The following is a 26,737-nucleotide window of genomic DNA, read 5'->3' on the forward strand; positions in this document are numbered from 1 at the left end:
TTGACAACAATGGGGAAAGAAATACAGTAGAAGAAGAATGGGTAGCGTTGAGAGATGAAATAGTGAAGACAGCAGAGGATCAAGTAGGTAAAAAGACGAGGGCTAGTAGAAATCCTTGGGTAACAGGAGAGAGATGGAATTTAATTGATGAAAGGAGAAAATACAAAAATGTAGTAAATGAAGCAAGCAAAAAGGAATACAAACGTCTCAAAAATGAGATCAACAGGAACTGCAAAGTGGCTAAGCAGGCATGGCTTATCTCACTAGCGGTAAGATAGATACTGCCTACAGGAAAATTAAAGAGACCTTTGGAGAAAAGAGAACCACTTGTACGAATATCAAGAGCTCAGATGGAAACCCAGTTCTAAACAAAGAAGTGAAAGCAGGAAGGAGTATATAGAGGGTCTATACAAGGGCGATGTACTTGAGGACAATATTATGGAAATGGAAGAGGCTGTAGATGAAGATGAAACAGGAGATATGATACAGCGTGAAGAGTTTGACAGAGCACTGAAAGACATAAGTCGAAACAAGGCCCCGGAAACAGACAATATTCCATTAGAACTACTGATAGCCTTGGGAGAGCCAGCCCTCACAAAACTCTACCATCTGGTGAGCAAGATGTATGAGACAGGCGAAATACCCTCAGACTTCAAGAAGAATAATTCCAATCCCAAAGAAAGCAGGTGTTGACAGATGTGAAAATTACCAAACTATCAGTTTAAAAAGCCATGCCTGCAAGATACTAACATCAATTCTTTACAGATGAATGAAAAATATGGTGGAAGCCAACCTCGAGGAAGATCAGTTTGGATTCCGTAGAAATGTTGGAACACATGAGGCAATACTGACCCTATCACTTATCTTAGAAAATAGATTAAGGAAAGGCAAACCTACGATTCTAGCATTTGTAGACTTAGAGAAAGCTTTTCACAATGTTGACTGGAATACTCTCTTTCAAATTCTGAAGGTGGCATGGGTAAAACGCAGGGAGCGAAAGGCTATTTACAATTTGTACAGAAACCAGATGGCAGTTATAAGAGTCGAGGGCCATGAAAGGAAAGCAGTGGTTGGGAAGGGATGAGACAGGGTTGTAGCCTCTCCCCGATGTTATGCAATCTGTATATTGAGCAAGTAGTAAAGGAAACGAAAGAAAAATCTGGAGTACGAATTAAAATCCATGGAGAAGAAATTAAAATTTTCAGGTTCGCCAATGACATTGTAATTCTGTCAGAGACAGCAAAGGACCTGGAAGAGCAGCTGAACGGAATGGACAGTGTCTTGGAAGGAGGATATAAGATGAACATCAACAAAAGCAAAACGAGGATAATGAAATGTAGTCGAATTAAATCAGGTGATGCTGAGGGTATTAGATTAGGAAATGAGACGCTTAAAGTAGTAAATGAGTTTTGCTATTTGGGGAGCAAAATAACTGATCATGGTTGAAGTAGAGAGGATATAAAATGTAGACTGGCAATGGCAAGGAAAGCTTTTCTGAAGAAGAAAAATTTGTTAACATCGAGTATAGATTTAAGTGTCAGGAAGTCATTTCTGAAAGTATTTGTATGGAGTGTAGCCATGTATGGAAGTGGAACGTGGACGATAAATAGTTTAGACAATAAGAAAATAGAAGCTTTCGAAATGTGGTGCTACAGAAGAATGCTGAAGATTAGATGGGTAGATCACCTAACTAATGAGGAGGTATTGGATAGAATTGGGGAGAAGAGGAGTTTGTGGCACAACTTGACTAGAATAAGGGATCGCTTGGTATGACACATTCTGAGGCATCAAGGGATCACCAATTTACTATTGGAGGGCAGCGTGGAGGGCAAAAATTGTAGAGGGAGACCAAGAGATGAATACACTAAGCAGATTCAGAAGGATGTAGGTTGCAGTAGGTACTGGAAGATGATGAAGCTTGTACAGGATAGAGTAGCATGGAGAGCTGCATCAAACCAGTCTCTGGAATGAAGACCACTGGCACTGCCAAACTGGGGCCCTAGAGACATCTGAACCACCAATTGCCACCCAAAACAATGTGCTTTATTTTAATGACTGCTGCCATCTGAATTCTTCCCATCAATGACAGTTTTTCTGAACTGTGCAGGTGAGAACTCTCCCTACAATGTCTCCTTCATTCCTGAAACCCCCCTGGCCTCAATCTTTGTTAGTTCCTTCCTCCACCTTCTTATCCCCTTTCCTGCTCCCACTACAGTGCACACATGCATTATATCCCACCAATACACCTGCAAGTGCTTTGCTCTTCTCTAGTTCTCCCCCCTTTTCCCCAGCACAGCCTTCCATTACCGCACACAGCACAGCACCCCTATCTTGTCACCAACATGTTCCTGTATGCTCCCACAAGCAGCTCTATCATCTTCCCCAACTATTCATCTCCTTCCCCAATGTAACCTCCTTACCCCTAACTCACTCCCTATGTGCCCAGAGGCAGTAGCTATATGTGTGGGCAAGTTTTTGTTGTTATTCATGTATGAGAGTTCTACCTCTGAGGAAAGACTTTGTTCAAAAGCTTAAATATTGCTAGTACTATATTTTGTCATCCCTGTCTGCAACTCAACAATTCATGCATGTGTTACAAAGCACAGTATCCTTCCCATAATGAAATTATTCCACTTTCATTGATAAAGTATACAAACAGCCAAAGGGTCTATCAATGGACTCCAGTATATATGGAACCATAGCTACAACCTTCCTAAACCAACTTGAGCAGAAATTATTTAATGACCATTATTTAATTTATTTTATGTACAAATTTTTTGCTGCACTATGTATTTATTTACCTGAAGTGAACAATTTACATGATAAGCAATTTGCCATTGTCAAGTGTGTGTCTTAGCTGGTATGATGTGGTCCATACGGCATCTTGGAGTGCAAATTTCAGTCGTCTTTTTCTTATGATAAAATCACATTATTTAAATGTTTACTTTTAATTCGTGTGGTCTTATAAAGTTATTTTTTGAGAGCTTTTATGACAGCCTCAGCTCCAGCGATGCTATATGTTTACAAGACATTGTGTTTAGAAAAGATATGTGTATGATTGATAACAAAAGTGAAAAACAACATGAAGTGAATGTGCTGCTTCAAAAATTCAACAGCATGTACAAGAACATCCAGTTCAGAAGTGAATATGAATGTCTGAATTTTTTAAAAAATCTGTTGAAATTGGAATAATTAAGGTAGTAGCAGCAGCAAATGGTTTTCAACCTGCATCAATAGAAAAGATGTCCACAGAAGTTAGGAAGAAAAAGAAATATGCACAACTGAACAGACACAGGACAGTATGCATTCCCCATTTGGGTGCCCTCATACAGAAAACTGCTAATGTGAGACCAAACAACATAAGAGTCACTTTTTGCACCACCAATCAATTATCTAATAGGCTACCACAATGAAGACAAATTTTCCAGCTTGGGCAACTACAACATAAAGTGCAACGAGTACACAGTACAGTATGTGGATCAGACCACACGAAGCTTCCAAGCTAAATACGAAGACCACACAAACGCGTCTAAGTACAACACTCCCAATAAATCTACCACAGCTACCCACACTTTTGACAACACAAATCACAATACAATAAAACTTCATAAACCAAACAAAGCCCACAAAATGAATCTACCTGCATTCACAACAGAAAACATAGCAGACATACTCAATGTCAAATCTGACATAGTGGAAATGAACATTTTTAGACCCTTCTCAGGCGTACAAGACAAACACAGTAACTTTCATACCATTGAACTCTTGAGAGAGGTAAATCATGAAAACATGAACTCAGATCCCAAATCACCAGACCAATTCATTAACAAATACACAGGCTGAGTTATATGTTTATAAGCTTTCTGTAACAACAAGTTTAAGTGAAAAGATTAATTGAAAAGATTGTAATGATTTAAATACTTGTACATATGTTATCTGTATCACTGACTTGCAATGTAAGCTGGTAATGTTCTTTGACTTATAGCACACTGTATTTCTACATCTATGCAATCTCTGAGCTGTGTGTTCTGTTGTTTTTTTATGCAGTTTAATAATGAAAATGAATGTATGTAATGAACCTCTTTCTTTCTTATTTTTTCATCTTATGATGGAACATCTTGTAGATAACTTTATTATTGCTTAACAATAATGATGATTCCTGGGTGGAACAATACATAAAATAAGGGAAAGGCAGAGCTCTTGCTCTTTTCTTGCAAAAGTACATCCATTTACACACACAACCACACAGACACTCAAATGTACACTCTCACAGTGAGACTTGTTATTAATTATCTGTTATTTGGAGCAGTTGCTGGGGCTACTGGAGGTGAGGAGGGGGGTAGGGGAAGAAGCACGACGTAAGGAGGAGATAGTGGGATAGTGTGAGGCAGATGTTTTGACGGACGATTCAGTGGCTGCACAACAAAACAAAAGGAGTACATAGACTAGAGCGTGTAAGAGCTACAGAGAGAGGGAGAGGGGAAGGGGAGGGGAGAGGTGGAGAAGAAAAGGGACACAGGCAGGGAGAGAAAGGGAAAGGAGGGAGGAGAAAGAGAGAGAATGCCACATGCAGATTGGGAGGGGTGGAGGGGGGAGAGAGAAAGAGAAAAAGGGAGAGGGAGGGAGAGGGAGAATGCTCACATGAGGGGTGGAGTGAGGAAGAGTGGTGGAAGAAGACAGCACAAGATCTCAAAGGGGGACAACTGATGTGGACAAAAGAGAGAAGGGGGCTAAGGTTAGGTGAGGCAATGGGAAATAGGTTAGCAAAGATTTAGGCCAGAGGGATTGCAAGACTGCAGGATATTCTGAAGAGACATTTTCCATATGCGTAATTCAGAGAAACTTGTGATGGAAGGGAGTAACCAAAAAGCTTACATAGTAAAGCAGCATGTTGAAGTCACTCGTGTTGTACTGTACAGCATGTTTGGCAACTAGATAGTTAAGTTCACTGTTTGGCAGAGGCCATTCATGGGAGTAGAGAATTGGTTACTTGTCATGCCCACATAGAATGGTACAGTAATTGCAGTATAGCTGATATACAGGGTGTATCAAAAAGAATGATCTGATTTGGCATGTCTACATTTCTGAAACTAATAAACATATGAACTTTGTTTTTTTGATGAATGGAGGACTCAATAAGTTTTTTTTTTTTTTTTTTTTTTTTGTCCCCCTGGGATACACAGCATACGTCAATGTGATATTCAAATTGTTCCCACTGCACTGAGCAGCATGTCTTGAGTTACAGTTTCCACAGATGCTTTATGAGATGTCTCAGTTCATTCACTTTTATTAGCAATGGAGGCACGTAAACAGACTCTTTTATCAACCCCCACAAGAAACAATCACATACAGTCAGGTCCGGTGACCTTAGAGGCTAGTAATGTATGGCTGAATCCTCTGGTCCAGTGTGACCAATCCATCATTCAGTAATCCTTTGATTTAAGAATTCCCACACTTCCAGATGCCAGTGTGGCGATGCCCCATCCTGGTGGTAAATAAAGTTGTTCGAATCAGTCTCCAACTGTGGGAAAAGAGTTATTAAGCATATCGAGATATGTGCTTCCTGTAACAGTGTTGTTGGTGAAGAAAAATTGACCATACTTCTTTTCCCGTGAAACTGCACATAACAAATTCCATTTTGGAGAGTCCCTCACATGTTGTACAACTTCGTGTGGATGTTCCGTATCCTATATTCTCACATTGTGATGGTTCACCTTTCCATTCAAATGGAATGTTGCCTTGGCACTAAACAGTAGGTGTGGAAGAAAACTGTCATCCTCCATCTTGCCAAGAATGAAATTACAGAACTCCACATGCTGTTGTTTTTCACCTTCATGAAAGCTTGCAGTAGCTGAATTTTGTACGGTCTCATGTGCAAACGTTGACATAACACATGCCAAGACAGATATTGGGGGCATGTTGAGCTGTCAAGCTGCACAGCGGACAGACTTCTCCGGAAGTTTGACATCTGCGTCAGACATTCGGGGACAGCCCAGCGATATGTCTTTATACAAACATCCTGTTTCTCAGAATTGTTCATACCGTCATCTAATGCTCTGTGCTGTAGAAGGATCCATACCATATCTAATACGAAAGTCATGCTGAACAGTTATTACTGACGCACACTGCACAAAACGCAGAACACATAATGTTTTCTGTTGTCCTGGCACCATTTTTACTAGAACTGAAGTGGGTGCACACTGCTGCTACCTAGCGCAAATCATGTAAAACTCCAGAATTTGCTCTTTCCAACAGTACATTGTTCACGCACATATCTCAAATAACATAACAGTTAATTTTTTTTTTAAATTGGACAAGTCTTTTTGATACACTCTGTATAACACAGTTGCTTTCACCTATGGCCCTGCCTTTTAGTGGCGAGCAGATGCTTGTCTGGACTGTAGTAGGAAGTGGTGAGCGAGTGTATGGGACAGGTCTTGCACTTAGTCTAAACAGCATAAAATGAACCATGGGGTGGAGAAATGGGAGCAGAATTGGAATGTGGATGAACGGGGATGTTCTTTAGGTTGAGTGGATGGTGGAACACTATTTTGGGTGATGTGGGTAGGACCTCTCTCATCTCAGAGCACAATGAGAGGTTGTCGAAACACTGATGCGTAATGTGGTTGAGCTTTCCAAGGCCATGGTGCTGCTGGGTAATCATAATGCTGGTCAGTGGCTGGTAAACAGATTACCAGATATCAAGAAAAGGAGCCGGCATGAGAGATCTGTTTATGGATGAGCTGGGTAGGCTCTGGTAATGTTATCAGTATGTAATAAATGAAAAGCACCAGTTTGCTTTTGTTCCACAGTGTTACTTTTATTGCGTTAACCAGTTTTCGGCTTACAAACCGGTTAACACAATAGAAGTAATACTGTGGAACAAAAGCAAACTAATGATTTTCATTTATTGTATGGTTGTTCCACTGACAAGATTCTGTTAACATTATCAGTATGTTTTGACAACTCATGGCTTCCACTGCAGGTGTGGCGTCCACAGGTAGTGATGGTGAACGGAGAGACTTTTTGACATAGGTGAGCTCTGTCAAAGTTGAGGTATTGTCGGTAGTTGCTGTACTCAATATGAACAGACATACAAACCCATCTGTAAGCTAGAGATCGGCATCTAGGAAGGTAATGATGAGCTGAGAAGAACCAGGTGAAACTGGTTTGGGAGCAGGTGTTGAGGCCATGAAGAACAATGGTTCTCGCCACGAGTCCAGTTCATGAAAATTTCGTCAATGAATTTGAACCAAACAAGGAGTTTTAGATGTTGAGTGGATAGGAAGGATGAGAATTAGGGAAGAGGTGGTGTGTTTCATATCAGGGCGACATGGGAAAGGTAGTATCCCATGGCTGCAAGGCCATGGGCATAGCAGGAAATGGTGTATAAGGATGTCACATTCACAGTGAGCAACAAAGGGGTCTGGTGGTAATGGGGCAGGAACTGTGGAAAGGTGGTGAAGAAAGTTAGCGGTGCATTGAATATAGGTTTGTACAATTGTGTGGAGGTGTTGGTCAACAAAGGCACAGGTTCGTTCTGGGGGAGCATTATACCCAGTAACAATGGGACGAACAGCAGGCAACCAGAAGGGTTGGGTTTACGGAGTTTTGGGAAGTTGATGGTGTGAGGAAGGAGATGGATTCAGGTGCCATATTTTGGGATGGACCTAAAGCCTTGAGGAACTGCTGAAGGTCTTGTTGAACTTCTGGGATGGGATTATGGTCATAAGGTGTGTATGCAGAGGTGTCAGAATGTTAACGAGGACACTCGGCCACAAAGTCACTAAAATTCATGAGCACTTCAGTGGAGCCTCTGTCTGTGGAATAGATGATATGGTTTGGACTGGTTTTCACATTACGGATAGTTGTGTGTTCCATTTATTATCATTCAAAACTTTAGTTCCTTATTGTGATGGCAAGTGACAAATCATACCTCATTTTTTTTGTAGTGAAGTGAAGTTCAAAATAAACAAATGGCTACATCAAGCAAATAAAATTGTAACATAATCCACCTGAAGATGAGGGCGTAATCCCTTGAAACACATTGTGAAAGAAAATAAGTGACTAATAAAGATAATTGTTTAATTTATTTTTGTCATAAACACGTGCAGTTCCAAAACAATAGTTCAACATGGAGACAGAACATTGCCGTAATTATTTCTGTGATGTTTGTCTTCATCTGCTTGCTCATCTGTTGGGGAAACACACGTACAAACAAGATACATACTGTATGCTCTCACAATCATCATTTTACCATGTCGCACCTATACCCTGCGTTCCCTCCCCTCATCGTCTCAAGTTCCTCCTTACCCCTACCACCCAGGTTGCTTCTCGCATCAGGCGTCTGACCCCAGCAACCAGACACAGTGGTCATGTGTGTGGGGGGTCATGTTTTTTAAATGTGTGTGTGTGTGTGTGGGGGGGGGGGGGGGGGGGTCTCTTTTGGAGGAAGGCCTTATGGCTGAAACCTTATGTGTTTAGTAGTTTTTTTGTTGTGACTCAACATCTCTGCTATATGGAGGGTAGCACTCTTTTCATAACACTGTCATACATATTTTTGAAGAATACAAGAGCAAGCTACATTTTTTGAACTTCACGAAACACAAAAGTTTTGTGTGCACCTTTATCAGACGTACCTCTACTGAATAAAATGCTTACCTTCCATGAGAACTATTACAGTATCCTTTATAATAGCAAATGTTGTCATCAGAACAAGAGCTGAAAACAGGAATGTGCATACTGGATCTACAATGCTCCAGGAAGGCTGGAATAGAAATGGACAAAAAAATTATTAAGTGCAGAAAACACATTAACAGACATTATGAACAATAAATTATTGTTTTAATCATTTGCACATTACCTTATAATATATGACAAGTGCTGCAATGAAGACACCAACACTTTGGATAAAATCTCCAATGACATGTATGAAGGCGGCACGAACATTGATGTTCTGCTGTGTAGTAATACTTTCTGTAGATGCTCCATTCTCAATCTGCATATCTGATGAATTGTTACTACTTGCATGTGAGTGTCCATGCTGGTGCAAAGTAAGACCCATTCTACAGAGACAATCAAACACACAAAATAAATTACTCTATTTTTAAAATAAATAACATATTATAAATAAGCACTTTCAAAAGTATGAAAGGAATTTCAAAAAATACCCAATCTTTCTCTTAATTTCACTAGATTTGTTCCCATCTCATATAACATTTAAAAAATCCATACTTTATTAACCAAATTACTATGAAACTGGGAGGTAAAGTCAACATTCATTATCAAATGTTATAAAATTTGCCAAAGACATTTGTTAAAGCTAACATAACAACAGACAGATTTAACACACACAGGTCTATCATTCAGCAGGATGAAATGATCAATCAAATCAAACAAGCTGCTACGGCAGACATCAATCTTCTTACAAGGGCCAGATCTAAACCAGTTCCCAATCATTCAGAATGTTGCTACAGGCCAAATCATTTTGTATTTCAATGATAACAGATTTTCTGTTTGTTATGGAAATCAGCATTAACATCTTAATCAATATGAGGGAAGATGCTTACATTAAATTTACTCCAACTCCAATTGCAGAAGTTATCAGCATGATTGTGGCATCAATCTCAAAATCTTTGGTTACAATTCTTTCAATGGCCATATATACAAGCACTCCAGTGATTATCCAGATCATAAGCACAGATGTTAGTGCACCTATAACTTCTGCACGATACCAGCCAAAGCTCATCTTGCGTGTTGGAGGACGGCTTGCAACCCATAATGAAAAAAGAGAGATCATGAAGCTGGCGAAATCTGTCAACAAGTGAGCAGCATCTGTTGCGATGGCCAGGCTCGACGAAAGATAACCTCCTAAAATAAACAAAACATATAGTAAGATTAATGATATGAATATAATAGAGGGAAACATTCCACGTGGGAAAAATATATCTAAAAACACAGATGATGTAACTTACCGAACGAAAGTGCTGGCAGGTCGATAGACACACAAACACACACACGAAATTCAAGATTTTGCAACAAACTGATGGCTCATCAGGAAAGAGGGAAGGAGAGGGAAAGACGAAAGGATGTGGGTTTTAAGGGAGAAGGTAAGGAGTCATTCCAATCCCGGGAGCGGAAAGACTTACCTTAGGGGGAAAAAAAGGACAGGTATAAACTCGCACACACACACACATAGCCATCCGCACATACACAGACACAAGCAAATGTCTGCTTGTGTCTGTGTGTGTGTGCGCGAGTGTATACCTGTCCTTTTTTCCCCCTAAGGCAAGTCTTTCCGCTCTCGGGATTGGAATGACTCTTTACCCTCTCCCTTAAAACCCACATCCTTTTGTCTTTCCCTCTCCTTCCCTCTTTCCTGATGAGGCAACAGTTTGTTGCGAAAGCTTGAATTTTGTGTGTATGTTTGTGTGTTTTTGTGTGTCTATCGACCTACCAGCACTTTCGTTCGGTAAGTCACATCATATAGTAAGATTAATTCACAACACTAAATACTCAGTCAAAAATAGCTCCATTTTTACAATGTAAATAATCACAGCTACTTTTACAACATTACTGCATGGGGGGGGGGGGGGGGGGGGGGAGGGGGGGGGGGAGTTGGAAAACAAGTTTCCCCTGTCGACTGTGGTTAGAGTTGTGTGTGAAAGAAAAAAAAGAGAATGAGGCATTAAAGATAAGACATATCTTTATTTTTATACATAATTTCCAAGTACATTGAGACATTTCTCATACCGCCTTATAAGCTCCAAAAAGCCTTCCAGGAAAAAAATCAGGGCATTGCATATTGAAGAAGCGTTGAACAGCTTGTTTGACATCAGCATTCCTGCCAAAGCACCTTCTGCCGAGTCTTCTTCAAAGAAGGAATCAGATGGAAGTCACTTGGTGTGAGACCCTGACTAAGGCGGATGGTGAAGGCTCTCCCAAACAAGAGCTGCAATATGGTTTTGCGTTGCCATTGCAGTCGCTGTGTGTGGTCTCATATTGTTATCCGACAGCAGAACGCCAGATCTGAGAAGGCCAGGCCGCTTTTTCCGAATCACCTCTTTCAATTTTGACAGAGTGGCACAGTACCGCGCAGCATTGATGGTTGCATCCTCCAGAAAGTCCAGCAGCAAAACTCCTTTGGCGTCCCAGAAAACGGTGAGAAGCACTTTACCGCCAGACGGAGTGCTTTTGAACTTCTTTCGGACAAGTGATGACGGATTTTTCCACTCCATGGATGCGGCCTTCGGCTCGGGCATGTAATGGTGGACCCACATTTCATCCCCCATCACAATCCGTAAACAGGAGGTCATTGCCAGATTCATGGTAATGCACGAGCTGTTCCAGACTGAATGCCACGTGTTGTTCCATGTGTGTTAGGGTCAGTTGGCAGGGTACCCATCATGCTGACACCTTCCTGTATCGAAGAATGTCGCGGATGATCTTGTGAGCTCGCTCATGTTCGATTCCAAGTTCTGCCGCTACTCCATCGATGGTGATATGTCAGTTCACTTTAATCATGTCATCCACCTTCCTGATATTTGCATCTGTAGTGGCTGTGCGCATCTGTCCAGGTCTCGGTTTGTCCTGCACTTGCTGACGTCCACCACTGAATTGCTGGCACCATCTCTGCACCATCTGCCTCTCCATCACACCCGACCCATACACCTTAACAAGGTGGTTATGAATTTCTGTGCCTGATACTCCATGTGCCCATTCATAGCGGATAACAGCTTTCACTTCCACCTGTGACCATGACTCCAAAGCACACCTTCTCTCCAGAAAAAGACTGAGCTGCTGGCTTCTGCTTTGCACAGGCACTGCGACAGCGCTATCTGCTTGATCATGGTCGATCTTTACCTAATGGTGTATCGGTGTCTTGCAAGTGCACGTTTACCTGCCGTGTCGTCTTTTGCCCATATCACACAGCTCTGCCCACAGTCGACAGGGGAAACTTATTTTCCAACTCCCCCTCATATATTCTGGGCCCGTTATTAAAACTTGGACAAAATTAACAATTTATTTCCCGAAAAATTTTATTGGTTGAAAAGGTTACATGAATATTTTTAATTGCAAGTTCACTGCATAGTCTCTTGCTCATATCTGCAAATTCTACGTCATAGGTATGTCACACTGTGATGTCTCTATTCATTAGTCATCATTTTAACTGTACTCTACACAATGCAATGCAAAAAAATCATATCAGTATTATCAAGAATTCAGAACCCTCTGCTCAAAAACATGCACATCATCTGCCAGTTAGTTCTGTAGTAAATGGTTTGTGTATGTCTGAATAATGTTTTTGTGCACGATGTAGATCTTCTTGGGGTTAGGGTCAATGTTTTCACTCGTAATTTCACTACAGACATCACAATGAAATGTTGCAGTCTGCCCGTTCGCAATACAGCGAAGCTTACTAGTTGTTAACAGCCACCAGATGACTAAATTTGCAATAATGAATCAAAACAATGTTGTCATACCCACCTCGCTGATGCCTTGTCTTCAGTGATGAGCCCTGCTTTGAATTAAGCCGCAATGACCAGCAACAATGTGGCTGGCGATGCACTGGGCAGCAAAGAGATACCAACCTGACTGTCGCCCACCATCTGGCCCGACAACCAGGAGTGATGGTCCAGGGTGCCATTTCTTTTCACAGCAGGACACCTCTGGTTGCCATTCGTGGCACCCTTGCAGCACAGTAGTATGTCAAGAATAGTCTACACCCCATGTTGTTGTCTTTCATGGCAAGCCATCCTGGGCTTCCATTTCAGCAAGAGAATGTCCACCCACACACAGTGAGAGTTCCTGCTGATTGTCCTTCATGTTTGCCAAACACTAACCTCTCCAGCAAAGTCCCTGGTTCTCTTTCCAATTGGGAATGTTTGGAGCATTATGGGCACAGCTCTCATTATCTTGCAATTCTGATGATCTAACATACCAATTGCACACAACTCGGCACAATATCTATCAGGAAGATATCCAACAACTCTTATCTATATATGTCAAGCTGAATAATGCTTGCTTGGGTCAGAGGTGGACCAACACATTGTTGACTTCCTCAATTTCTGAAGCTCTTCCTTTCGAATAAATCATCCAATTTTTTTGAAGTTGTAATAATTTGTTTGTCTGTATTTGCATATCACACCTACTGATTTCCATCCCATTCAGATAATTCCTTCACAGTGAGTCTTTTTTTCTCCTACAGTGTACTACTTTTCTTGTTTTCTCCTAAAACAAATAAGAGCAAAATTCGACAAAAGAAAGGATGAGCAGTGGATAGCAGCTGGGATTTTATGTCATGCTAGGAAGAGAGCTCTACATAATCCAGGTAACAAGCAACACTTAAGATTTGAACTCTATTATAGTCTGTCAGTAAACTACCGAGCCAGCAGTGCTCTTAGTGGGGAAACCCTGTGACTGCCTTACAGGCACACCCAAAATCAGTTGCCCACTTCCTGTCCAGCAGTGTAGCGAAGCATGCAGTGATGTACGTCAATCTGGGTAGTTTTATTTAACTGAATCAATCAATTTAGTTTGTATATTTTGTGAGATATGTAGTCAGATACAATGGACAAGCATATTAAATCACAAGAAAATGAACACAATACAAAGAAGAGGTATTTTCAGAGTAAAGAGTGTTTGGTTGTCTCTAACATAGAAGAGCTGCAATTTATATAAAAGACAACTTTTCCACAATATAATACATCAAAAAGGAACACAAAAATAAACTACATGGTTTGTTGCAATCACCAGGAAAGATTGATACCAATTTTGAGTGGAAATCCATTGTTATGGACAGCTTTATAAAACTGATAATTTGACATATGATGGGGGACTTGTGTAAAATACTTGTTGCTGTAAAAGGAAAAATCCATTTTCCTTTTCAGAAAGATCCATTTTCCTTTTCAGAAAGATGTTCTGCACAAGGTAATATGTGAAATGGGTTTTATCTGAAAGTGACCTGTAAGTACGAGATTCTGGTCAAGAGAAAAGATGGGGCTGACTGGTGATGCAAATACTTGATACAAGTATAAAAATTAAGACAATAAGGTGAAATGTTCTTTATATTGACAAAACTTGGCTGGACAACATCATTACTTTAAAAAAATATTGTTACTGTGCTGGCATTGACAGCATCATGGACAATATTAGTCGAAGCAACAGATTGATCATGATTAATATAGGGTCCAATGCTGGATTTATTTGTTAGTTTATATTGAAAATATTCCCTATTACATGTTACACACTTATGCTAGCACTTTATCTAATTGCCAAAACACTTCTGGAACTCCATTTTGGGATAGCGTTCAGATCACTCAGTGATGTATTATTAATCTCACCTATGATCATAGAACACAAAAATTGTACTGTAAGGTTATCTTCTTTTTGGGAACGTACAAATGTCACATTGAGCTACTATGCAGACTACGACATCATTAAAGTATCGTTTTTGACAAAAAATTTATGAATGTGCAATCAAGACTGAGTGGACGCATTATCATGGTGCAAAAACCATCAACTGCTACATCACAAATCTGGGTTTTTTTCCGATTGCTTCACACAAATGGTGTTAAACTTGTAGTCAGTGCTCCTTACTGTTCATTTCACCTTGTGGCAAGAACTCATGGTGCATATACTGTTAGAACTGAAGAATACTGTGAGCATAACCTTCACATTTGACCACATGTGTTGAGCTTTTTATGGTCTTGGCAATCCAGAATGCTTGCACTGGGATGGCTGAACCTTAGTTTTCACTTCATATTCATTAACTCATGTTTCGTCACCTGTTATGGCCCATTTCAGTAGTTCTGTATCGTTGTGACTTGACCAAGTGACTCCTGAGCAGCTTGCATTCATTGCTTGCTGTTTTCGTTCAAAATTCATCAACTTTACATCAGGTTTACCTGAAAAATTGGGATAAATTTGATGCTGATATGCCAACATCATCAGTGACTTTTCTGATTGTAATTCGGCAATTGTTCATAGTCATTCTCTAACTACTTCTACAATTTTATCGAATGATGTTCTGGGTGCGTCCAAGGCACTTGTTATCTTCAACATCTTTACAACCTTCTTCGAAACACCTGCACGAGCTGTAATCCCTTGTTGTATACATAGCACTCATCATTACAATATTAACTCTTCTGTAAGTTTGATGCACTTCATTCTGTTCTTATGGCAAAATTTAATACAAATCCTCTGTCCCATTTTTACACAAAATACAGGGGGTTTCAAAGAGACTTCACAAACTTGAAACTTCATATACTTTAATTCATAATACCTACGGAGGTCACTGTAGTGTCAATTTGTATGGAAATACATCAAGATTTATCCTGCATAGTTCACTAATGCCGAATCGCACTGTAAGTTGGCTTAAAGATAGCTGTCTTCACTGGATCCGAGCGTGCTAGTTTTGTGTTTTCCTTTGTAGAATCGAAGTTGGCAACAACAGTTCAGCGTAATTTCCATACCAAGTACGCTAAAGATCCTTGTAGTGGGCCTACAATTTATGAATGGCATAAATGTTTTGTAGAAACAGGGAGCTACGTAAGACATGGGAAATTATCAGGATGTCCAAGCACATCTGACCGACGCTGTTCAGCAAGTGAGACAACGTTTTGTCAACAGCGCTATGAAATTGACCTGGCATGCGTCTTGCAAACTGCAAATCCCACATATGACTGTTTGGTGTGTGTTGAGAAATCATTCGCATTTGAAACAGATTGGCAATCGTACAGGCAATAAAAGACACTAATAAAATTGCTCATAAGAACTTCTGTGTGAATATGTAAAACTGATTACATGAGGATGAACATATCTTGGACAAAAACATCTTTTCTGACGAGTCAACTTTTCACTTTAGTGGCAATGTTGACACACAACTGCAGGATTTGGTACAGTGAAAATCCACATCAAACATTGCAACATTTTCGTCTTATCCCTAAACTGAACATTTTGTGCACTGAGCAAGAAAGAAGTGTACACCCCCCTTTTTTTCTGTGACAGTACCATAGATGAGATAGTGTACCTGCATAGGTTACAACAATTTTTGATACCACAGATCGATGAGGATGACCAAGAACAAAATGTTTACTTCACGCAAGATGGCACACCACCCCACTACCTGGCTGACTTCCGAGATTTTTTCAGTAACTGCTTTCCAGGTCACTGGATTGGCTGTGATAAGCCAACTGCATGGCCCCCACGTTCCCCAGACCTGACACCACTCTATTTTTTTAATGGGGATTCATCAAGGATAACGTGTTTGTACCTCCTGTGCTGGCTTATCTATTTGAACTTCAAGCAAGACTTACACAGCCACTGAGCAAGTTACGCCTGCAAAGCTACAGTAAGTTTAGGAAGAAATTGACTTCCTATGGCATGCGTGCAGGGTAACCAACGAAAGCCACATAGAACATCTTTAGTTTAAGGGGGGAGGGGGGGGGGGACACCTTGATGTGTTTCCGTACAAAATAACACGAAACTCAGCGCTATATTTTCTTTCAATAAATTTATATCATCATCATCATCATCATTTAAGACTGATTATGCCTTTCAGCGATCAGTCTGGGGCATAGTCTCCCTTATAAAATTCCTCCACGATACCCTATTCAGTGCTAACATTGGTGCCTCTTCTGATGTTAAGCCTATTACTTCAAAATTGTTCTTAACCGAATCCAGGTACCTTCTCCTTGGTCTACCCCGACTCCTCCTACCCTCTACTGCTGAACCCATGAGTCTCTTGGGTAACCTTGTTTCTCCCATGTGTGTAACATGACCCCACCATCTAAGCCCGTTCACCCTGACTGCTAAATCTATAGAGTTCATTCCCAGTTTTTCTTTGATTTCCTCATTGTGCACACCCTCCTGCCATTGTTCCCATCTACTAGTACCTGCAATCATCCTAGCTACTTTCATATCCGTAACCTCAACCTTATTGATAAGGTAACCTGAATCCACCCGGCTTTCGCTCCCATACATCAAAGTCGGTCGAAAGATTGAACGGTGCACAGATAACTTAGTCTTGGTACTGACTTCCTTCTTGCAGAAGAGAGTAGACCGTAGCTGAGCGCTCACTGCATTAGCTTTACTACACCTCGCTTCCAGTTCTTTCACTATGTTGCCATCCTGTGAGAATATGTATCCTAAGTACTTGAAACCGTCCACCTGTTCTAACTTTGTTCCTCCTATTTGGCACTCAATCTGTTTATATATCTTTCCCACTGACATTACTTTTGTTTTGGAGATGCTAATCTTCATACCATGGTCCTTACATTTCTGATCTAGCTCTGAAATATTACTTTGCAAACTTTCAATCGAATCTGCCATCACAACTAAGTCATCCGCATATGCGAGACTGCTTATTTTGTGTTCACCTATCTTAACCTCACCCAGCCAGTCTACTGTTTTTAACATATGATCCATAAATAATATGAACAACAGTGGAGACAGGTTGCAGCCTTGTCTTACCCCTGAAACTACTCTGAACCATGAACTCAATTTACTGTCAACTTTAACTGCTGCCGGACTATCTATGTAAAGACCTTTAATTGCTTGCAAAAGTTTGCCTCCTATTCCATAATCACGTAGAACAGACAATAACTTCCTCCTAGGAACCCGGTCATATGCCTTTTCTAGATCTATAAAACAAAGATACAATTCCCTGTTCCACTCGTAACACTTCTCCATTATTTGCTGTAAGCTAAAGATATGGTCCTGACAACCTCTAAGAGGCCTAAACCCACACTGATTTTCATCCAATTTGTCCTCAACTAATACTCGCACTTTCCTTTCAACAATGCCTGAGAAGATTTTACCCACAACGCTGATTAAAGAGATACCTCTATAGTTGTTACAATCTTTTCTGTTTCCATGTTTAAAGATTGGTGTGATTACTGCTTTCGTCCAGTCTGATGGAACCTGTCCCGACTTCCACGCCATTTCAATTATCCTGTGTAGCCATTTAAGACCTGACAATCCACTGTATTTGATGAGTTCCGACTTAATTTCATCCACCCCAGCCACTTTATTGCACTGCAATCTACTGACCATTTTCTCCACTTTCCCACTGTGATACTATTTCCATCATCATTACTGTCCCATTGTACATCGAAATCTGAAATTTTACTGATCGTATTTTCACCTACATTGTGCAACTCTTCAAAATATTCCCTCCCTCTGCCCAAGGCATCAACAGGATTCACCAGCAGTTTTCCTGATCTGTCCAAAATACTTGTCATTTCCTTCTTACCTCCCTTTCGAAGACTGCTAATTACACTCCAGAATGGTTTTCCAGCAGCTTGACCCAAGGTCCCCAACCTGTTTCCAAAGTCTTCCCAAGATTTCTTCTTGGATGCTGTAATTATCCGTTTGGCTTTGTTTCTTTCTTCAACATAACTTTCTCTGTCTACCTGAGTTCTAGTATGTAGCCATTTTTAATATGCCTTCTTTTTCCTTTTACAGGTTGCCTCGACTGTGTCATTCCACCAAGCTGTTTGCTTCATCCTACCTTTACACACTACTGTTCCGAGACATTCTTTGGCCACTTCTAGTACTGTGTCTCTGTACCTTGTCCATTCCTTTTCCAGTGACTGCAGTTGACTACATTCAACTAACTGGTACCTTTCTGAGATCACTGTTATATACTTGTGTCTGATTTCCTTATCCTGAAGTTTCTCCACTCTTATCCTCCTACACATGGACCTGACCACCTGCACTTTCGGCCTCACAATACCAATTTCACTGCAGATTAAATAGTGATCAGTGTCATCATACACGTGTGTCCCCCACAGCCTTCCTGAATTCCTGATCTGTTATTATATAGTCAATGATAGATCTGGTTCCCCTGCCTTCCCAAGTATACCGGTGAATGTTCTTATGTTTAAAAAAGGAGTTTGTGATTACTAAGCCCATACTCGCACAGAAATCCAAGAGCTGTTTCCCGTTCCTGTTGGCCTCCATATCCTCTCCAAATTTACCCATAACCTTTTCATACCCTTCTGTTCGATTTCCAATCCTGGCATTAAAATCACCCATGAGCAGAACACTGTCCTTGTCCTTTACTCTAACAACTACATCACTGAGTGCGTCATAAAAACTATCCATCTTATCTTGATCTGTCCCTTCACAATGCGAATATACTGACACAATCCTAATTTTCTTGCTAGACACTGTCAAATCTATCCACATCAGTCGTTCGTTTACATACCTTATTGCAACTACACTGGGTTCCATTTCTTTCCTGATGAAAAGCCCTACACCCCATTGTGCTATTCCTGCTTTGACTCCTGACAAGTAGACCTTGTATTCTCCCACTTCCTCTTCTTTCTCACCCCTTACCTGAATGCCACTAACAGCTAAAACGTCCAACTCCATCTTACTTGCAGCCTCTACCAGCTCTACCTTCTTCCCAGAATAGCCCCCATTGATATTAATAGCTCCCAATATCGTTACCATTCGTTTGCGAGTCGTATCTTAGGAGTCCCTGGTTTGTCAATTAGAGGTGGGACTCCGTCACCTCCAAAGGTCCGAGGCATTTTGCTCTGACTGTTGCCAGCATCATATTTATAGTACCAGGGAAGCAGGTTGCTAGCCTTACTTGCCCCGGGGCCCATTGAGTTTTATCCATAACGGTTGAGGGACTAACCGGTGGATTTGGTAGTCTTTGGCGTCTGAGCACAAAGGTGGCCACGACTCGGAATATGTCCGAGATGCCCAGCCTTATTCCAAAGTAACTGTCAGGACCACTTACTTGGCCACTCATACGTTGCCAGTGGTTCATGAACTAGGACATGATACCAGGAACCCACACCATGAACCACTCAATAAATTTATATGAATTTTTAAAGTTGTGAAGTCTTTTTCGAAATACCCTGTAAGTAACTGCCGATACTATCAAAATGCCTATAACCTTTTTGACAGCTGACAGCAGACAAGTTACCTTCTATAGCTACCACTCTAAACATTGTACAGATACCAGAATGAGATTTTCACTCTGCAGCGGAGTGTGCGCTGATATGTACAGATACATTTCAGACATGTTTTCCAACACAACAACAAAAAATTTGGCCAAATTGAACTAATGCAACACACAAAATTACAGACTCCCAGTTACATTTTGATCACTCCTCATATAGCCAACCCCTCAAAGAAAACTACTACCACGTAGCTGAAACACAACATAAGAATAAGCCTCCAATTCCACAGAATAATTGCACTATATTATGCTCAAAATTCTATGGGAATATGCACATCATTTCAGGGGAGATAGCAGATCAACATGCGTTTGAATGGACAGTCATTTGTAGTACATGCATTTTTAGTAGCTTTATAAGTAAATGTATTATGTCCTCTTTCTGGAGGCACCACAATGTCAGAGGGTCATCCATTAACATCTTTCATTCATTCATTCATTGCATTCCAGACCTGACAAGACAAGAAAAATAACAGAAACTTAATCTGTGTACTGTATTAATGTTAACTATCATTACACTGGTTGCTGCTCTTCATGAGTATGCAATCTAGATTAAATCGAAAGAAAGGACGAAGGAACTGCAGCTGACACACGGTCACCACAGTTTTTGCCACAAGCCATGCTGTACTGTCTGATTGACATCAGTTGCCATATGAGGGCATTGCAACATGTATTAATACTCTGCATCCCACCAAGGAAGTGGCACTACACACACACACACCATGTGCCATCGGGCCTGTGAGCAGCGATTCGTACCACAGTGTCACGTCCAACAATGCTGCCCGGGTACCTTTCAGTGTAAACATCTTTGGTATGGTTCATGTTGTTTTGTCAATCTTAAAGAACAATTTAACTTTTATACACAAGTACAAGATATGTTAGTGGACTGAGGACTTTGCGGTGGGGAGGATGCAGCGTGTTATCTTGGATGGAGAGTCATCGTCGGATGTAGAAGTAATTTGACATGTGTTGCGACCCTTGCTGTTCATGTTGTATATTAATGAGATTGCAGACAATATTATTAGTAAAATCAGGAATTTTGCAGATGATGCAGTTATCCAAATGAAGTAATATCTGAAAGAAGCTGCATAAATATTCAGTAAGATCTTGATAAGATTTCAAAGTGGTGCAAAGATTGGCAACTTGCTCTAAATGTTCAGAACTGTAAAATGATGCACTTCACAAAATTGAAAAACATAGCATCCTATGACTATAATATCAATGAGTCACTGTTGGAACTGGCCAACTCATACAAATACCTTGGTGTTACACTCTGCGGAGATATGAAATGGAATGGAATGATTACATAGGCTAAGTTGTGGGTAAGGCACATGGTAGACTTTGGTTTATTGGTAGAATACTGGGGAAGTGCAATCAGTCTACAATGGAGATAGCTTACAAATCACAAATCGCTTGCTGAAGTGTGTGGGACCACAAGGGATTTTAAAAGTATACAGAGAAGGGCAGCACAGATGGTTACAGGTTTGTTTAACCCATGGGAGAGTGTCACAGAGATACTGAAGAAACTGAACTGGAATACTCTAAGATAGACGTAAACTATCCTGAGAAAGTCTACTAATAAAGTTTCAAAGACTGTCTTTAAATGATTACTGCAGGAATATACTACAATCCCCTATGTATCACTCACATTGGGATCATGAGGATAAGATTAGAATGATTACTGCATGCACAGTGGCATTCAAACACTCATTCTTCCCGTGCTCCATATGTGAATGGAACAGGAAGAAACCCCCATAACTGGTACAATGGTATGTACCCTCTGCCATGCACCTCATGGTGGTTTGCTGAGTATTGATATAGATGAAGATGTACTAACAGACTAACACCATACAGCCCCTGATTCAACTAAGAGATTTCAGCAACGTTAATGCTGACATCGGACACAAGAAAGTCTCTTTTAAATTAAAGCTGATGCAATAAAGAGGTGTGTTCAGAAAGTAAGGTGATTTTTATATTTTTATAAAAAAATATTTATTTATTCATTCATCAATATACATGTTGCCCCTTCAAAGTAATCCCCCTCAGATACAATACACTTGTGTCAATGCTTCTTCCAATCCTCGAAGCACTTCTCATAAGCACTTCTTGGTAGCCTTGAGTACTTCCAGCAATGCAGTTTTTATTTCATCATTGAAAATCTTGGTAATTTCATAGGTCTCTTCAGTTTTGGGAGGAAGAAAAAGTCGCAGGGGGCCAAATCTGGCGAATATGGTGGCTGAGGCATGATTGTCGTGTTGTTTTAGGCCAAAAAAATCTCTCACAGGCAACAACGAAGAGCAGGTGCACTGTTGTGATGCAAAAGCCATGAATTATTTTTCCACATTTACGGACTTTTCTGCATATTGCTTCTTGCAAACATCAAACAATGGAAAATGCAGGATGGAATGTAACAATATTATGAAAAGGAAGTTGCTACTCACCACATAGCAGAGATGCTCCATGTAGCAGAGATGCTTCTCGCAAACAGTGCATAACGTCATGGTAATACCCCTTATTGACTGTACAACCTTGAGGAAAAATTCATGATCCACTCCACTATGGTAATTGAAAAAAACAGTGACCAAAACTTTGACATTTGATCAAACTTGGCGTGCTTTTCTGGTCTTGACTCCCCGGAACGCTTACATTGGGATGACTGGGCTTTGGTTTCGACATCATAACCGTAAACCCATGTTTCATCACCAGTTATGACCCTTATAAGAAAATCAGGATCATTATTGACATCATTCAAGAGCTCCTGAGTGATGCTCATGTGACAGTTCTTCTGATCAAAACTGAGAAGTTTTGGAACAAGCTTCGCTGATACACGTCTCATTCTCAAAACATCTGAAAAAATTGCACAACACGAGCTGACTGATATGCCAACATCCTCAGCAACTTCTCTTATGGTACTTTGACGATTTCCCAAAACAATTTTCTTCACAGCTCGACGTTATCACCTGTTGTTGATGTGCTGGGACATCCAGAGTGAGGTACATCATTGGCACCTTCTCGGCCATTTTGGAAGAGCTTATACCTCTTGCAAACTTTTTTTTTTTTACTTAGAGCAGACTCCCCGTATATCACTGTCAACATTTCAAGTGTTTTAGAGCACTTGGTTCCATTTTTTCACAGAAAATTTGATGCAGTCTTTGCTCCATTTTTTTTTATCAAAAATCACCGAGCGCACTAAAACATGTCTAACCTTTCTATCTCACCAAAACAAAGGAAATATGGTGTACACTTGAAACTGTGAATGCATGTTCGGGATATGTGTACTAACATAACAAAAAAAAGATCAATAATCGAATGTACGTTGCCTGCACAATTTGAAAAGTCACCTTACTTTTTGAACAGCCCTCATATAGCCATTTCAATTATGGTGGCATTACTGTACTGTTACTGTATTACAGTTATAATACATATATATTACTTTTTCTGAAGTAACATGATGAAACTTTACAGACTGACATGCATACTCACCAACTGTTTCACCCACCATGAAAATGACACACAGAACGCTGGCAACTATCAGTTTCCTTCTTGCCTTGCTGTCCACCTGCTCATCCCTTTCACGATGACAGTGCCCATCCACTGCAACAATTATTCTATTAGTTAAATGACGGTCAGTTTGGACAAATCACAGTTCACAAATTAATAAGTGAATGATTGAAATTACAGCACTCACTTCAATCAACTATTTATGAACAAAATTAAAACGCTGTAAATTGAAATCTACATCCAGGCTGTTACACGAACAAACTACACATTTATTGAATTGGTGGAGAATTTGCAACCCGTGAAATGAATTAAATAAAAATAACAATAGCTCAGTTTTCAGATTTGGTTATTATCACAGATGAAATGAAGTTATGTATATTTACTATGACTAAGTCATTAGTGAAACTTTGTCTAATGATTGAGTTAAATTGGCGTTACTATCTGGGTGAAGGAATTTACAGAAAACACACAAGGTAGCCAAGGAAGTCTATTTAGTGTTAGTTCAGAACGCGCAGGTGCCTTGGAAGCTGCAATACTGCTAGTTACTATTGTCAGCAGGGCATTAAATGCTGACCTTATTTTCTTTAGTCCATTCAGCAAAAGACCCCCCCAGACCTACACAATACTGACTAACCACTGTTTCATTTTCAGCCTAAGGTGGATGTGACTTCATTATTTAGGGAACATGTAGTACTCTTAACCCTGGCCTCTCGTGTGGGGTCTTCAGAAGTCTAGCTTCTACATAAATGCCAATTACGTACTATCAAAATTTTTCCAGTTGTCTGTTACTCTTGGTAGCTACCTAAAAGGGACAATACTTAACAACCGTGCTGGCAACAATCAATCTGCGTGTGTGTGCCGTTAGGTACAGATGTGTGTTTCTGCACAAGGCTTCAAGGGACCCCATGCGACGACTGGCGTAAGTGAAATTCTACAGATTCCTTTATTTGGTTTTTTAATTTTTTTATGTTCCTTTTGTTACAGTGTTTATATTAATGATTCATTTTGTTGTAGAGCAGCTCAAATAAAACAAACATGGGGGAATGACAGTGTGAACGAATTCTGAGATGGCTGGAAGAGGAAAACAACGAAATTATTGGTGGTGAAGAAGAGAGTGTCGATTTTCTGGAGGAAGTTAGTGATCACGACACAGAGTTGGAACTTGACTGCAAAGATGACAATCCTCAAGAACACCTTCAACCACCAGAATCCTCAAATAATGACGAAGATGATATTTCATTATCAAATTTATCGTCGCATAATTTCTATTCTGGAGAAAAAAAGACAAGGGGAAGGAACCTACACTGTTATTTGCAAATGGAAAAAAACTCCCTACCAACAGGCTGTTAGAAGACGACTTCATAATACTTTCACACAACCAACCAGGTCTCCGAGGCGCAACACGTGAGGTTAGTAACCCTTTAGAATCTTGGTTATTGTTTACTGACTTAGAAAGGTTGCAACACATACAAGACTGCACAAATATAAAAATAACATCAAAGTGGATAAATTATGACAGACATAGAAACTGCAGGCTTACAACTGAGTTGAAAGCTTTGTTTGGCATCATGTACATAACAGGGCTACATAAGTCGTTACATACTTCGACTGATGACATTAGGATTACTGATGGAACTGGCCTTGATTTCTGTTGTGCTTTTATGCCTAAACTGTGATTTCAGTTTCATTCACACACGTGGAGAGTGAAATCTAATAGACAAGTTGGCACCAATCACGCGGTTATACAATATCGTTGTCGACAACTGTGAGAAACTTTGTAGAAACAATGAGTATATTACAGTGGATGAGATGCTAGAGAATTTCAGAAGATCTTGCCAATTTCGTCAATACATGCCCAGTGAACCTGCAAAATATGGAATCAATGTGTTTTCTTTAGTAGACGCTGTTACACATTACACCAGAAAATTAGAGATTTATGTTGGTAAATAGCTGGAAGGGCCTTTTTTTCAAGACACTTTGACTACCACACTTGTAAAGCAGCTAACTGCTCCCATATCAGGTAACGCACGAAATGTGACCATGGACAATCGGTTCAGAAGCATTCCTTTGGCAGAACATCTACTGACAGATCACAGATTGACAGTGGCGGGTACACTTTGAAAAAATAAATCATAAATTCAAAGTGAATTCAAGCAGAAGGGTACGCAAGAACATTCAACAATTTTTGGCTATCACCCAACAATCACTTTGCTGTCTTACTGCCCAAAGAAGAGAAAAACAGTAATATTTCTTTCAACAATGCATCACAATGGTGTCATAGATGATACTGCCCACAAAAAAACGTCCTGAAATTATGAGCTTTTACAATAAAACTTATCCACAGCTACTCTTGCACGAGTTTGCTTCCAAATGCCATAGCTGCTGCTCTTTACTTTTCTGGACGTTGGTGCATTAAATGCTCACATAATACTGGACACAGTCAACCAGGCATACAAATGGAACAAAGTTATCTCGAAAACATTGGCATTTGAGCTGTATTACCCAGAACTGCATTTATGAGCAGCTATTACAACTTTGCCTCGTGAGTTGAAAGATTCATACCTACTGTTCAGGGTATACCACCTGATGATAATGAGTTCGTACCAACGAGAAAGCGTTGCATTCACTCTCCAAGACGAGCAGATAGAAAATTCAAATCTATCTGTCATTTTTGCAAGGGTAATATATGCCCAGCTCATACCAAAGCAGTATGTACAGGCTGTATCCAAAAAAAAAACTAGGCCCACTTAGATGTGTGAAAGTTTACACATTTTTTATCAGTTCATGTTACTTTCTATTTTTTATTAGTTTTATGTCTGTGTTAAACACAAATAATTGTAGGATTTAAAGAAACTGCTTGGTTTTCATAAATAAATAAATATCATGATAGACTCGATCCGAAGAGACACTGTTTACACAGTGTAAATAAATAATGAACTTACAATTACTTCTTTATTTCATTACAGTCATATTACATAAATAAATTCTATAAAATAATACCCAAAATATATGTTATATCAGCAATAAGATGCTGATTATCCTTTTGGGCTCTCTCATGACCACATGACGCCTCATGTTATAAGAAAGGTGCAACGGGTCGAGAGTTAAGAGCATTACAATATCGTTGGTTCACTACAACTTTTTAAAAGTTGACCAAAGAGTAAGAATTCACACACACACACACACACACACACACACACACACACACACACACACAGAGAGAGAGAGAGAGAGAGAGAGAGAGAGAGAGAGAGAGAGAGA

The 26,737-nt window shown here is 40.1% G+C and overlaps 1 protein-coding gene across 4 annotated transcripts in view; it reads right to left on the bottom strand.

The window, feature by feature from the left end:
• LOC124595973 (zinc transporter 2-like) overlaps nt 1-26,737 on the bottom strand; it is a 137,224-nt gene that overhangs the window by 5,011 nt on the left and 105,476 nt on the right. For all 4 annotated transcript variants that reach the window (XM_047134914.1, XM_047134912.1, XM_047134915.1 and 1 more), the window contains 4 exons: nt 23,459-23,569; nt 9,570-9,870; nt 8,864-9,065; nt 8,662-8,767 (listed from right to left, as the gene is read on the bottom strand). In XM_047134914.1, the coding sequence (XP_046990870.1) occupies nt 8,662-8,767; nt 8,864-9,065; nt 9,570-9,870; nt 23,459-23,569 (720 nt within the window). The remainder of the gene's footprint in view (nt 1-8,661; nt 8,768-8,863; nt 9,066-9,569; nt 9,871-23,458; nt 23,570-26,737) is intronic.

This window comes from Schistocerca americana, chromosome 2 (assembly GCF_021461395.2).
Source record: "Schistocerca americana isolate TAMUIC-IGC-003095 chromosome 2, iqSchAmer2.1, whole genome shotgun sequence".
In the NCBI taxonomy this organism is placed as follows: domain Eukaryota; kingdom Metazoa; phylum Arthropoda; class Insecta; order Orthoptera; family Acrididae; genus Schistocerca; species Schistocerca americana.